The 15,467-nt window shown below is 40.4% G+C and overlaps 1 protein-coding gene across 1 annotated transcript in view; it reads left to right on the top strand.

Moving 5' to 3' along the window:
- Nucleotides 1–15,467, top strand: part of LOC104083075 (disintegrin and metalloproteinase domain-containing protein 12-like) — a gene marked incomplete at its 3' end in the record, with an annotated part of 135,807 nt that overhangs the window by 76,718 nt on the left and 43,622 nt on the right. The window contains exons 3-4 of the mRNA XM_009586439.1: nt 10,191–10,269; nt 14,777–14,853. Coding sequence (XP_009584734.1) covers nt 10,191–10,269; nt 14,777–14,853 — 156 coding nt within the window. The remainder of the gene's footprint in view (nt 1–10,190; nt 10,270–14,776; nt 14,854–15,467) is intronic.

Here is a 15,467-nt window from a genome sequence, read left to right as displayed (position 1 = left end):
CTGAAATCTGCAGCCGCAGTCTTGTTGTGTTAGCAAATTAATTGATGTCCATGGAAGTCACTGCTTTAGTTGGAAAGGAAGAGTGTCAGGGGAGAGTGAGAACACCCTTGTCAGCTCTTGTTTAATCTCAGAGTCTCCACTCCACATTTGTCCCTGGCTCATAAAGGATTTGGAGGCAGAGCGGGAGCAGTATTTTGGAGAAGCGTAGCATGCTTGTCCTCTTCACGAGTTATTTCCCTAATATTGGCCACTGTTGGAGATACAACATAGGACTAGGTGGACCTTTGGTCCGACACTCTGCAGCCAGTCTTATGGCTTTTGCACCTACTTAGTTTTAAATGAGCATGCGTACCAGATTTGTAAGCTTGAGACTTAAACACAGATTTTGCAGAAAAATATCCTTACACGTCTCTGCCCTCTTCATCCAGAATTATAGAAGGTTAGTGAGAGAGAGAGTGAGGCGCAGGGCAAAATGAAGGCCTATCTGTAAGAGTCAATGGTGTTCTGCAAGTGAAATGTGAGCAGAGCCTACTTAGAGCAAATGGCTCATTCTCGTGGCAAGGAAAAAATTGTGGGTTTGGTAAAACAAAAATACTATTTTATGTTTCAACAAACTGGCAGAAATGGCAAGACAACTTCATTTAAATTAAAAATGCAAATGCAAACCTACAAGCACACACTCAAAAGCAAGAATAAGGTACAGAGAGGATGTGATTATTGTTTAGAGTCTAAGAATAAACCTAGGCTCAGTGACTTTTCATTAATGAAAGAGCTTGGTTTTCTAAAAGCATTGCAGATGCTTGCATATAAGCTTTTGTAATCCCACAGCACTATTTACATTTTGTTAGTTATATTTTAATAAGTTCTGATTTTTCATTGCAATTGCTTAAATTTCTATGTTTATAAATTTTCCATGTTAGGACTAGTTTTCTTGGATGTTTTAAATAGCATTCTGTACTAGTCTGGAAACGTTCAGATGAAAGTACAGTTAGACAATTTGCCCAATGACATCTGTTCAGCAGTATAATTTTACTCAGCTACAAATGACATATTTAATTGAATGAAACATTTCAAATAGACTTTGACAGCTTTCCAGCCCAGTATCTCCGAACTTAGTATTTAATGAAAATATGCCATCCTAGAAGTGTAACAGGGACTATAAAGACTTTGTTTTATGAAAGGCAGTACTGTGATGTTAGAAAAGAATACGTTAAAATATTATGTCTGCTGCTTGTGATATATGTACTTCTTAGCATCTGAAACATCTCAATGTTTTCTAGTGAATCTTTTGAGCCGCAATTTTACGGTACTGTCTGTGTTGCCTACGTCCGTAACTCTAATGCTGTGTTCTGCATGCAAGATCAGAATGTTAAAAAAAAGCCCCAGGATTATCTTGTACAAGTTTTAGTGGAAGCATAATAATAGGAAGTATGCATTTCATAAGAAACCACAGTATTGTCATCTGAGGAACAGATCCATGGAAGGGGAGCCAGAAGTTTCAGGGCCGTGTTAGTCTTTAGTCTAGCCAAAGCCAATGAGTTGCGTAAATTTGTCCGGGTTCAGCCTGCAGCGTAGCAGTGCACATTACTTTTGATCTTTGGCATAGATACTTCAGAGGTGTAGTAGTTCAGAGGTTATTTATTTCCAGCATAATGCTTTACTTCTGGCACAGTGCTTCAGGGTTTCACAGCCACTTCCATTATTCTAAGTTAAAACTACTTGATATAGCCCACACAGTAAAGTACCTCTAAAGCAGACAGCCTACATGGTTTGCCTAAATGTACAGAATTGTATTTTTCCGTCAAAACTCAGTTAGCCAATAAGTGCTGTCATCTCTCCGTAGCTGACAACAATTTGTGGCCAGTGTTATTCTGGAGCCTTTAGTGAAGCTCTTTGCTTTTCATGGCATACTGCCCAGCTGAACCGATAACATGATTTCTATTATTCCGCTTCGCAGGGAAGCTCAAGGAGGTAACATAAGATATTCCTCACAAGGAGCTCTCCTAGGACAATTCTTTGAGAGAGATGCTGAAAACTGTCAAATGCTGCTCTGGTATATTGGAGTTGGCCAGTGAAAAACAAAGTCAGAACATCTTTGAGGTTAACATGGGCGGGATGCTGGGAAACCAGTTCTAACTTTGGCTGTCGGTGTGTGCGAGATGAGCAGTTTTAGTCAAAGCTCACAGAAGTAAACGATGCCATTCCCTCTTCTGCCGGAGAAGTTTTGCTATGTCTCCAAGCTCCCTTGCAAGACGGAGCGAACCTTGTTGGTATTCCTCTCATTCCCCGACACATGCCGTGTGGGTTGCTTCTTCCCTTAATGACCATCTGAGGTGCAGGGTACCTAATGCTGTCCCATTACGACTACCCTGAAGGTTTTGGCCAAGCTTAAGCCATTTTAGGGAGAGAACTTGTTTTTACCCATCTACTTTGTTGGAAAACGTGTTGTTTATCTTCTTCCAAGGGACAACATGCTTTCACCGCAACACTGGTTAGTAGTAGTCTCTTCATTAACGTTTTGGAATTAGAATGATAAACTAAATGCTACAGTTTTGGCAAGTAAATGTTTGCTGTAAACATCACAATGAGTGATGGAAGCAGGGTGTGCCTGGAACAGCACAGGAGGCCGCTGACGTGCTTAATTTCATTTCAATCATTTTCTATTGAAGTTTGGGGAGGTTTGTGGTTTATTTTCCAAGTAATCAGGAAACGAGAAAGCTCTCAATCACTCGGTGATTGCCAGCTAAGGAGGTGGTTTTCTCCCTTAGTTGTTCAGATTTCTTTGCTTAGACTGTTCTTTGGTTTTCTATACGCTGCAACCTCATGTAGTGACTAGTTCTGAAGACAGGATGCTTGTAGGCTTTAAATGCTGTGCTTGTCCCTCTTGTCTCCCTGGCCCCAGCACACCAGAGAGCAGCTATCGATGACAGGACCTGTGTTTCAACACAGTGTCTAGGGACATCTCAGAGCGTGCTTCTTGCTTTTGACGTTGTAGCATGTGTTTATGGAAATTTGCTCTCTTTGTGCCAGATGCTGTTCCACTCATGCAAGGGGATGGGAGTGGGGTTTTAACGTGGACTCCAGTAGACAGAGGATTATATGAATTTCTGCATCAAAAGAACTGGGTAGAAGTACAGAGACCTATTTTTCAAATGTAGCGTATGATCAACTCAAATTGTCTATCTACAGACCATGTGAAATAGGCCAGAGGCTACTACCATAAAGTTAATATTGAAACTTTGGATGCTTGGTTGATTCTGGCTATTATAGTTTTATTTTGCTCCCCTCTTTTCCTCAGAACTGTTGCGCTAATTACGCTCTGCAAATTTCAATCTCTCAGGTTCTTCAATTATGACATTGCAGTCCCTCTATGGCAGCACACTGGAGTGTAGCAGATCGGATATTGTGAAGTGGAGACATTCAATGGGAAAATGTCCAAAAGCATTTCAAATCACTTAAGATAATTAAACAAGGGGAAAGAATGCGGCGTGTTTAAAGAATATGTGGTGGTTTTGCGAATGGGATGATGTTAGGTGCCTGTACATGGGAAACTCATTACCCATGCTTCACTCATTCGTTATATTGTAATGAGAAAGAATTGAAAAACGCCTCTGTGAATATCTGCACTGAGACCACCGCTGCAGAAGCAGCAGGCTTAACAGACTTGTTTATTCCTCTGGATATACCTGCAAAGAAATACAACAACTGAAGAAATAACAACTAATTCCAAGGTAAAGGTCAAAATGACCAGAATTGAGGTGCTTAAGAATTAACGGCGTATGCTGGTGTCAGTAGGCAGAGGTTTAGATGACATTTTTTATAACTGCCTGTATGCCATCCTGTTTCACTCTCCTCACCTCCCCCATTTGTAGGCAAGGTTTAAAATGCATAGCTGGAGGGCTTTTAATAAGAATTTGTATAACAGAGTGAGGTCGTACTTGGATGGGGGAGAAAACAGGCAGTTTATCATTCGGAAGGAGGAGAAAGAGTAACAAGTGTAAGTAAAGGTCAGATGTCTGTCTGAGCTGCAGGCAGCGTATCTGAGGAGAAGGGAAGCACCACAGTCAGGTTTGAGTGCCGGTGGCTTACTATGATCAATGCTCCCACAGAGTAGGTAGAGCAGGTGACTGTCATCGTTTAAGAAGTCATAGGAATATTTAATGTTCTTCTTAAAACACCAGTTCTTAAAGTAGTGTAACTATACTGAAATGTTAATCAAAACCAAAGGTAAGCAGACAAGCAAACTTGAGAGCATGAAAATTGTATGTTCCTCTCCAAAGCTTAGTAGGTTCACGGCACCTTCTCTATATCATTAAAAGCAACCCTGTGAAACCTCCTAACCAGAGTGCCTTGCTGTGATGTTGGACCCCAGGACAGAGATGGCCATGTGTGACCATATTTGAAACAAGATTTAAGCTGAAGATTAGGGGCTGCATTTCCAAACCTTTCCACAGGATAAGGAGTTGCAGAAACAAAAATGGGATCATATATCTCAGTGCTATGGGTCTTGCAATGTATATGCCGAGTACCCAAGATTCATTCCTAGGCATGTCAGACTTCAGAATCAAGTTGACATAACTCTAGCTCACATTTGAGGCTGCTTTACACCTCCATGAGATTCAAAAGAAAACACAGTGCTGCTTTTAGAAATTGCTTATGGTGTTTCTATTTCAGGCAGGGGACTTTAGCTAAGTGTCCAGTTCCTGCTTCGCGTTACCCCATCTCAAAGTTGTAGTTAATGTTTGATGGCGGTAGGCAGATCACGCCACATCCCTGGGCGTGCTGGCTGGGTTTGGGCTCTATGCCACAGGGCACCTGCCCAAGGGAAGAATCCCTGCTCGCTCGCTAGCACTAACAATCAGACAGTGCTCGCAGAAGCAGGGATTTATTATTGTAAAAACTTGGGTCTCTCCTGCCGGCCCTGATTCCCTGCTGAAGCAAAGGTCAAGTTTTATGCTCCATGTCATGCCAGAGCAAGGCATAGTCCTTCTGAGATGTGGAACAGTGAGCCACACACAACCCAGGGTGTTGAAGAAACGTGTACCAGACCATCCGGACATCATATTGTTTGGCTTTAAAGCAGTGCTGTTTCATCTCGGTTGCTGGGTATCGCTTCAGTCTCATAGAGCAGCTTTGAGAGACTTGTAGATCCGTTTTGATGGATAACAATGTTGGTGTCTTCTCCCTTGTATCTGTATTGCAGGGGGATGACCTGGAACAGGGAGGGCAACCAAAGAAGTTTCATCCTAAAAGACAGATCGAAAAGCAAGCCTGTGTGCTGTTAGAAAGAGGTTTGCTCCTTAGGCTTTTGTCTACTGTTTCTCCCACATCACCAAGGGAAACCCTGGTGTTTGCTCCTACTGTGAGGATGTTTTCATGTACTAACATGAAAAGTACACAATTCTTGTCATTTTTTATAGCCTGATATTCTATACTTGGCACGTGGATGGTTAAGGGAGAATTTGATAATAATCTGCACTTATCTGAATGATATATGTACCAAGAAGGAAAAGCAATTGTTTCAGCTAGTGAAAGAAGTGTAACTAGGAAAAGCTAGAAAAGGCTGAATATCAGGAAATGCATCATGACAGTAACATCTGTTGGAATGCAAAGTAATGTTCCTTTGAAAGTGGTGGGCTCAGCATCGCTTCTGACATTTGAAGCTCGATGAGACAGAACCTAATTTGATCTACAGCATGCTTGGCTTCCAGGGAGGCCGTCTCTATGATCCACTAGATTTTTTCCATCTCTAACTTCTGCAACTCTGTCTCTCTGACTCTCCCTGGGTGATGAAATATCATTATAACCTTTTGAAATAATATATTGGTGCCTGGAGAGCAGAGAGTGATTTTCTCATTTGCAAGTGAGAGGCAGTGTGTTAAATTACCATTCCTGTCATTAAATGGGTTGAGTAAAAAATTTGATGTGTTTAAAACAGGACATTTTCCCCCTCCCCAAACAAACCTCCTAAGACTTCACGTTGTGGGGGGCCGGGAAAGTGAGGGTTAGAAGTTTAAATAACGTTCATCGTATTCCCTGAGGCTTAGGTTAGTGGAAGCTGCTTGACACCTGAAAATGTTTCAGCAAATTTTTTTGCTGATTTACAGAGGATGAGGAAGCCTGTGCTGTGTCTGTCATAGATCAGGAGGGATAAAACTTGTCCTTCTGGGCCATCGAAGCTTCTACTTGTTAATTTGGCTCTGGGAAATGGGAAAAAATCCACAGTGCTGACAAACACACCGACTAAGTACATAAGTAATTTAACTCAAGAATTGTACTTTTGCATCTTCGGAGAATAAATGAGAAAGTTCTGCTGTTGCTTCAACTGATTTTTTTTAATCGTATCCAGCAGCTGATGCAGTTCTCGACAGCATTTGTTTCTGCCTCTTCATGCAGTGCAAAAAATTGATAATCATCTGGTACTGCTGAGCGTTGTAGCTGACAACATTTGAAACTCCAGACATGGTGATGAATTGCACTATGATATATTAACGTTATTTTGATCCCTGCTCTTTCAGAATTACATTGATCCAATTAGGTTAAGTAGCTTGCCATCTAAATTAATTTACTTTTCTCTATTAATCTCCTTTACTGTGGGTCAAAACCAGAAATGTAAATCAATCTATTACCTTGCATATCTTTGGGGGGGAGGTAATTAAATTACCTAATAGATACATATGTTGAGTTTATTGTTTAGTATGTTAAACAGTATTGCCATAATGGGAAAGTGAAGTGGTGCACACTCGGTTGTGGAATTTGAGTGCTTGTTACACTTAGTTTTCGTAACCTTTCAAGAAATGCCTTTACATGACTTGCTGTCCCTGGATACTAATGCTGCGTGCTTATTCGGCTATGCAGCTTTTAAGACATTAGACGCTTTGAAAGTGGGGATAACAGCTTCTTTCTCTGCCAGAAATTGTTGGACTCCCTGGTGACATGTCTTGTAGAGGTCCCCAGCCTCTACAGCATGGAGGAAACCTTTCCTCTGGCCTGCTCTCAAACTAGCACTAGCGCCGTACGTGGCAGGAAAACAGATGTCTCAGCACTGATGCCTTCGTTACTAAACTGAAGGAGTGTTAATGCAAGCTTCTGAAAAACTTTCTCGTTTTCTTAAAAAGGTCCTTCGGTGGTACATGAAATTTCCATGATTTGAAATCCTACTTTGGCTTCTACATTGGGGCACACTTTTTATTTTATTAAGTTAGTGCAATAGTGGGACCCCATCATCTCGGTGCTCTTGCCAGTCTTTTACTACTCACACTGGGAATTCTTATTTTCAGCTGGTATTTTCATCAGGGTGGGTAGATAGCAAACTTACATCCTGATGAAACATCCCTGACAGGGAGATTGATGACAGCTGCACCAGGAATTTGTTTACCTGTGATATTTCCTCACTTTAGTAAGTAGAACTGTCCGTGAAAGGCTCAAATGAAAATGAAGCATTGATGTAGGGGAATGAGATCCAGTGGCTGGAAACTGAACGTTGACACAGTCAAGTTAGATACAAAGTGCAGTGTTTTTACGTTGAGTTTGATTAACTGTTAAAAACTTACCAGGCTTGTGATAGCTTCTTCATCATGAGAGATCTAGACAAGGGCTCTATACAATAAGAAAATGGATCTGGTTCCATTACAGTCAGAGTACTAGAAGTTTAATTCAAGTCAAATGACCTGTGTAATGCGGCAGGTCAGATTGCTGATCACAGCGCTCCCTTCTGGTATAAAAATCTATGAATCTATGAAACTATTTTCTAAATCTGTGCCTGAGGGTAGAATGAACAGAAGCAGAAAGGTCACCTTTATCATCACTGCTGTCAAACACTTTGGAAATAGCAGAGCACAAAGCAAGTATATTGCTCAATTGCTTTGCCCTTATGCTACATCTGTTACCCTATCCCTTGCCTGTATTTTGTCCCATTAAATAAAAATTGCTCCGGTATCCTATATGAAATCCCATTTCCAAAAAGTGCACAGCAGATCTCTGTTGGCTTCAACAGCAATGGGATCTTACCTTTTGCCTTTACAAAGGTAATGAATGCCTGCTAAGTGCAGAACTTAGTAGCGTGGTTATATAAATAATAATGATAATTAAGAAAGCAGCTGCTCTTTGCGATAATGACTGTAGGAAACATGGTACAGCACACTTTGTTTCAGGCAGGCCTTCCAGAGGCTGCAGGCACAAAAGGTGAGATAAACGTAGGTGTCAAGTGCCATCTGAGACAGCATGGGGTGTTTGAGGTGTCCCTACGGAGCTGGTTGGTAAAATATATAGAGTATCTAAATCAACACTAGATGCTTGGTTGGGCAACCAAATCCTGCTCTGGGTGTGGTGGTTGGCTGAGACCCAGAGCAGTTCCTGTACAACCCACCAAACGCTGCGGTGTTTCAACATTCGGTATCTATCAATATGCTAATATTCCCCACAAGCTGAAAAATGTAAAGTGAGAATCTGTGCTTGAATACTCATTGTGTTGGGGCTTTGCTATCTTCATCATTTTACATTGCCATTTCCTTCTTTTTTCTTTTTTTTTCTTTTTTTTTTTTTCTTGTTTCATTCAGCATTTTTTTTTCCTTCTCCCTTAAGATAGAGGCTTTTAAAGATGACGAGAGGAAATGGCCTCAAGTTGCACCAGGGGAGGTTTAGATTGGACATTAGGAAAAATTTCTTTACTGAAGGAGTGGTCAGGCCTTGGAACAGGCTGCCCAGGGAAGTGGTGGAGTCACCATCCCTGGAGGTATTTAAAAGACGTGTAGATGAGGCGCTTAGGGACATGGTTTAGTGGGCATGGTGGTGTTGGGTTGACGGTTGGGCTCGATGATCTTAGCGGTCTTTTCCAACCTTAATGATTCTACGATTCTATGAGTTTTCTCTCTGATAAGTGTTTGTACAGTTCCTAGCACAACTAGGTCCTGATCGTGACTGAGCCATTGGATATTAATGTGATGCAAATAAACCAGTAATGAAAATTAAATGTTTGTTCATTTTCTAGTTTTAATGTTTATACAAAGTGCAAGAAATGTGTACCGAGACTGTGTACCAGTTCACACTAGTATATATGCAAGAGTGCAGCATTAATCAGCTTTAAGGAAATGAAAAGGACTGGTTTGTTCAAATGAACAACCCAAGGGAGAAAGGCTTCATTGTGAAACCCTGTGCCAAAGATTTTGGATAGTCCAAACTCTCCAGTTTTCTGAAGGTGATGGTGGCATTTATCTTTGGTTTCTTCTATATTGTGCTTTTCACTTCACTAGAATATTTGTCAAAACTCAAGCACGTTTGTGTTGAGGAACATAGCTTCACACCTATGTTAGGAGTAAATGTGAATATGTATTCCTCCTTCTGGCCTTGCTAGAAATGCTCTTTAGATAAGAAGTTGAAAAACAGATCAATAGCAAGACTTTTTTTTTTTTTTTTTTTTTTTTAAAAAAGCACACCTACTCCATGAGTTTATTACAAAAAGAACAGTTTTCATAGTTGTCATGCACATGCCCGTCTCTGGAGATTTCCAGAAAATTGTAATTGCAAGTCAAGATTTTTTATATCATTGCCAAAGGCAGGAGGGGAAGTGTGGAGAGAATGAGAACAAAATGTCTCTTCACAATCATGGTCTTTCACTGGATACATCATTTCAAGTCGTTAGATTTCCATTCGTGAACATCCTTTTCAGAATAAATCCAGTACTCTAACTTCTGTAATGTTCTTGTAGTGTTTTTCCTTGAGTGTCAGTGGAAGAAGTTTGTTTCATTTACCGTGAGCTAAACTAGTCTTTGGGTGGTCACTTGCTGATGAATACAACACATCATATAGTAAAATAAGTAACACAGGGAAATCATTTTCCTTTTCCACAAACCACCATTACTTAACAATACTCCAAATGTCTAGATTTCAGATTTAATGTAAAATGTGTTGAAAATTACGTGGAAGATTCAATACTGAGATGCGCTGGCATGCAGTCCTCATTTGGAAGAGAAAGCAGTCTGGAAACTTGTTGTCTTTTCACCGTTAATGAAGGAAGTGTTCATGTTCTGCAGCTTCAGTACTTGGAGTTATATTTTTCCTTATTTCGCACATGGTCCCAGTAGTCATTGCGTCATTAATGCTTGGCTTTGATCACTATCTCAAACGGAACCACTAAAGGACAAAGTCAAGGTGACGTGGCCTTAATATTGCGTCTGCTCTATTTTTTTCAGGGGCCTGTTAGCCAGCAGCTTCACAGAAACACATTATTTGAAAGACGGCACTGATGTGGTTCTCGCACGCAATTACACGGTAAGGTTGGTGTTTCGTGGGTAGACGATGCTTCGTCGTTAAAACCCAAAGTGCTCTCTGCTGGGATCTGAGCCATGGGATGAAACAGCTCGATGTGTGATCTTTTTTTATTGTTGCCTTCGGTACCTTTTTGACTGCTGTGATCCTACACATGAATTTTTAGAGAGAGAGTTTAAAGGCAAGCTGTGGGGTTTTAACCAGGTGACTTTTAAAATCTGTAAGATTTATTCAGCTTCTTGGAAATATACCCATTAAAATATTATAATAAATGCAGCCATTGTTGATCACTTGTGGAGGAAAGTCCTGGTTCAGTCAGGAAGAAAGCCCTAAACATCTGATTTCCATAGTGCAGAAGCTCTCATCAGAGGTTTTGAAGGCCTGGGTGTCTTTCCTCATTGGGGAAGCCATGGCTGGGGTTTAGGAGAGGGGGTTGGTTGTTTGGGTTTATTTTTTAAACCAGACCATAAAACTGTTATGGATATACTTTATACACATATATGCATGTATGTATGTGTATATTTATGTGTACGTGTATATATATAAAAATATGGCTAATATGATCCTTGTTAAAATCAGTAGTTAAAATCTGCTTTTTATAAATAAAAAACACTTTAAGGCAGTAATGTTTTTGTCCTCTGACAGTATGAATGCCTTAATTAGAAACAATGCAGCAAGCAATTTTAATTACAAGGTTTATCTTTTATCTGCCTAAGTCCTATAAAATATTTGCTTTGTTGCGTTACTTATTTATTGACGCTGTCAGAAGAGGCATCATGCTTTGTGTTCCCATCCATAATGGACTTTGCTGGTATCAGTGAAAGCGTTATTTCTATGCATAACATCTGAAAAAGCATCTTCATTATAGCCCCAGACCTCCCAAGTAAAGCAATCATTTTGAAAGCTTCCAGAGTTTTCTTTTTTGCTGGATGCTCATATCTTCTTCAAAATCAGCTTGGTAGAAAATAGTCATTTGTTTTAGAAACAGGAAGACTGTACAGACTCCTCAAGGAAGTGAAAAGAAAGAAATGAAGCACACAACTCTTTGACATGTTAACTACATTAACATGAATATGTGTACAGCTAATGATAGCTAGGCTTTCCCTCACTAAAAAATCGGTTTTCATAATGGTGGTAAGTCATGATGAATACTATCAGTGCATTTTGCTGCCTAAAATTTTTTTTTGAGAGATCAGTGAATTCATTTTTCATTAAATGCTGCAATGTAGTCTAAAAAAGATAAGCCTCTGTGATTTTATTTTTATATTTCTTCTTCACTGAGGGCATCAGTATAGTCTGTAGTTGAAACCAAATCCAGTTTCCCATTGAAAAGTTGCTTAGTCAAATTCTGCTTGGAGGTCAGACCAAGTCAGGTTTGTGGAGCTGCCGTGTGGGGAGTTTCTCTCGCACACGAGTCAGTGGCCAGGTTGTTCTTCTGGTTTGTAGCATTTGAAAAATTTGCAGTTGTCAAAAGCTGGTATTTATTAAATGATCTCAAGTAAGGGTAGAGTACTGTTTTAAGTATGATAAATCAGCCGTGGTAATTATTTGTTTTTAGGGGGTCATCCATTTTATGTACTAGTTTACAGGAATAAAAAGATTTTATAGGAGTAAAAAAAAAAAAAATCCTGCAGTTCAGTGGAGTTACTGAGCTAGAAATCAATTTTCTACCAGTCCAATTGCAGGCCATGGTCTGATAAGTTTACATTTTCAGTACTGAACTTTGGCATCATATAGCATGTGGAGCTCAGAGAAGCTGTGAAATGGGCCACAACAAGGAGCTCAAAGTTAATAAAATGACAAGTTGTGTGTAGAGAGGGAAAGAAATCGGGACCTTTGCCATAATTCGCTCTTTGATAAAGACAGCTAGACTGCAGCGGCAGCCTGCGTGGGACGAGATACCAGCTGGCCCTGCCCTTTTCACTGAGGATTGTGCTTAACACTGGTGATGCTAAACACCAAAGGCTGGCTTCTTAAGAGCTCTGAACTGCACCTCTGCCTTATACTTAACTTTAAGTGACAAGAGTAAAACTACTTTATTTTGGGGTTTAGACTGTTTCAGGGTCATTGTATGAGAGTCAGTGCTGAGGCGGGGGGTGGTGTTTTTTCTTCTGTCTTATCAACTGGATGCACATAACTGGTAATATTAAAAGTGAAATAGTACACTCATGCTGAAAACTTTGACGTCTATAGCAATGGTGACTGAAGCAATCGTCCCCCAAAAATTCAGTCTATGACTTCCTCCTATTATTGTGGCTTCATCCTTGCTAATGCGTTACTGACTCTTTATGAGTACTGATGATAAAAATACCCAAGAGTAAAACATTATTACTCTGTTTCTGTCATTTCTTACACTGAGAAAACCTACTGAGATTTGTATTTTAAAAGTCAGATGTTGCTGTTCTGTGTTCAGTTGCCCATGTTGGAAATACGAATGCTGAAACAAATATTTTTCATGGTATAACCTTATTTGCAGAAAATTCATATCTGAATTATTCCACCTTACCCAGCATTTTCATGGCTATTGCTTTCTTTAACAAAATCAAGGTGGTCTTTAGAAGTCTGCTATGTGAGGCTTTGTAAGTGAAAGCCATGCCCCAAAACTGAAAAGGTTAATTAATGCAGCTAGATGGATGTGAATGAACCAAGTAATAAAAAGGCACAGTGAGATGACAGGTTGAAGCATGAGTGATAACTTTCCTTTGCATTAATAAGATAGGAACCTTTTACAACAGTGTTTTCAGTTTCCAGGTGGCATTCAAAGGAGCCATGAGAAAAGAAATGCTGGACGTTGACACAGTCATTGCTTTCCAGCCAGTCACATAATTGGGAATGTAATATAACCTTTAGTCAACAATAAAATTAACCTTGATTCCAGACAGATATGTGTATGTGCTGAGAAAGAATCTCTGTTGTGGGTGCCTTTTGCAAGCAGTGGATTATTAAGGAAATACAATAACCTAGCTGCAAAATGAAATTGGATTGTGGCCTCTCAAAATAGAAGACCTGCTTATTCTTGGTTGTTCTTAATAACATGCAGCCACTCAGCTGGGTAATTCAATAAAAGGTTTCCTTTCCAACCTGTTTCCCTTCCCCTTCGTTTGCTCCGTGATTTTTCTCAAGCTATGGGGTTGGGATTGGCTTTTTTATATTCCCTTTATACATAGCTACCTCCTATAGACATACATAGATGTTAATTACCTTAAATAAAAATATGTGTGTCTATAGAAAGTAATAAAACGTGTCAGCTGATTTGTTCATCTGATTCATTTTATAAAATATTCCATATTGTAGCTTTGTCGCGAATGAGTGGTTTAGAAACCTCTTAAAGAATCACTGTCAAAGGTATTAGTGGAAAGTGATTTTAATAGAGACCTATAAAAGTGCGACTTAATAGAGTTCGATGGCAAGGTCCACTCTATTACTTACTACAGGGATGAAACATATAAAGAAAAATCATGTTATGTCTAAGGGTTTATATCTTAGGGATTATATGTGTTTAGCAGCAGTCTAGGGTTCATTCACAGTTTTAGCAGCACTTAATCATTAACTAATGTAATATTTACAAAATAAGTGTTAGCAGAGTCTACTATAAGCACGACTTAATTACAGATTATGCTTACTATTAGTTCACACACACAGACAGAAATATATATATATATAAAAATGTACAAGAGGGACCTGTTGAAAATTCCCCTCGAGTTCGGTGAAGAAATACTCCACATAAAATGTCTCGGCATTTCTCAACGGGCGAGGGTTGAGCCTAGAGAAGTGAAGAGCTTCAGCCCAGGTCACATGCAGACCCGAGAGTTCGCGAGCTCCGAGAGGCTCCCACTCAGAGGGAGATGCTGGGTGCAGCCCGCTGCGGTCCAGGGGAGCTCAAAGGGTCTCGCTCAGGACCACCCTTTGTAGGTTCGCAAGATGGTTGGCTTTAGTCATCTGTAAATTTCCATCCTGGCCACAGTCCCAGGTGGTAGTTACTAAAAATTCTCAAGGTTTCGGTGTCGTTCCACTTGACCCCCAGGCCAGACAGTGGGGGTACGTTCCCAGCCTCAGCCATGCAGAGTTTCTGATATGGTCCAGGAGCACTCAACCGCCGGACTCAGCACACCAAGGCCGAGGTCTCATGGAAATTTCTGAGATCAACAAGCGGCCCAGGAGGGGGGGTGGGAAATGCACCACCACAAGCTTTAAATAAAATAACACAGGAAAAGGTTGTCAGTCATGCAATTTAAATACCGTTGACCCTCTTTAAAAAAAAAAAAACAAGCCACAAAACAACAACAACAAAAAAAACCCCACCACCCCAACCTCTGGGGTTTAAAAAGACCCAAGGTTTCCATTTAGGAACCCTTTGGACTGTTAAGTACAGTGAATATTTAGTGGGGTAGGAAAGGTGCTGTCAAATGCACTTCTGAAAGAAATTGAAAACAGCTTTGAAAACCATAGGAAAACAAGAGAGCAAAGAGCTTTTATGATTACTGAAATGTTTTCTCTTTTTTGCAATCAGGGTCACTGCTATTACCACGGCAATGTACGAGGGTACCCCGACTCCTCAGTCAGTCTCAGTACCTGCTCTGGACTCAGGTGAGCCAATATTTCAGTAATACTTGAGCTCCTTAAGAAACCATCCTAGTACTCGTTGAGTTTTTGGGTTGCCTTTTAATGAATGTATCAATATCCGTTTTTCAAATGTTGGTACAATCTCTGTAAAAACGTTTTCCCTCTAGTCGCTCTGAAGAGAAAAAAAGAACTAGATAATGCAATTTGGGGGTTTTCCATGAGGTCCCTTCTCTCTTGCTGCCCATCCTTCTCTATACCCCTTTGCAGTAGTACGGTGCTTGGCACATTTTTGGGCTGGTGGTGCCCGGTGGCCCTCCAGTCCTCCTTGTGCTCAAAGCTGTTTCACCAGTGATGGCAGGACTGCTTTGCAGCTGCGAACTCATGCATCGTCCAGCAGCCTCATCATTAGGAGAGATTGCTTTATAAATACGGCTGTGGAACTCAGTAAATTGCGTTCATGGCAGGTATGATGCTCAGCGTTAGGATTTTAGCTACTTGTTAACAGAAGAGGAGCAGATTCACATTGCTGGAAACCAAACCTCTTCAGAGTTTGAGGAAGGAACAGCCTGACAACATTTTAAATACATAATGGACACAGTTCAGGAAACAATTATCTTCCTTACTTGGACAATCAGAGA

This window comes from Fulmarus glacialis, unplaced genomic scaffold (genome assembly GCF_000690835.1).
Source record: "Fulmarus glacialis isolate BGI_N327 unplaced genomic scaffold, ASM69083v1 scaffold6901, whole genome shotgun sequence".
NCBI classification, from domain to species: Eukaryota; Metazoa; Chordata; class Aves; order Procellariiformes; family Procellariidae; genus Fulmarus; species Fulmarus glacialis.
This window is presented reverse-complemented; position numbering and strand designations above follow the sequence as displayed.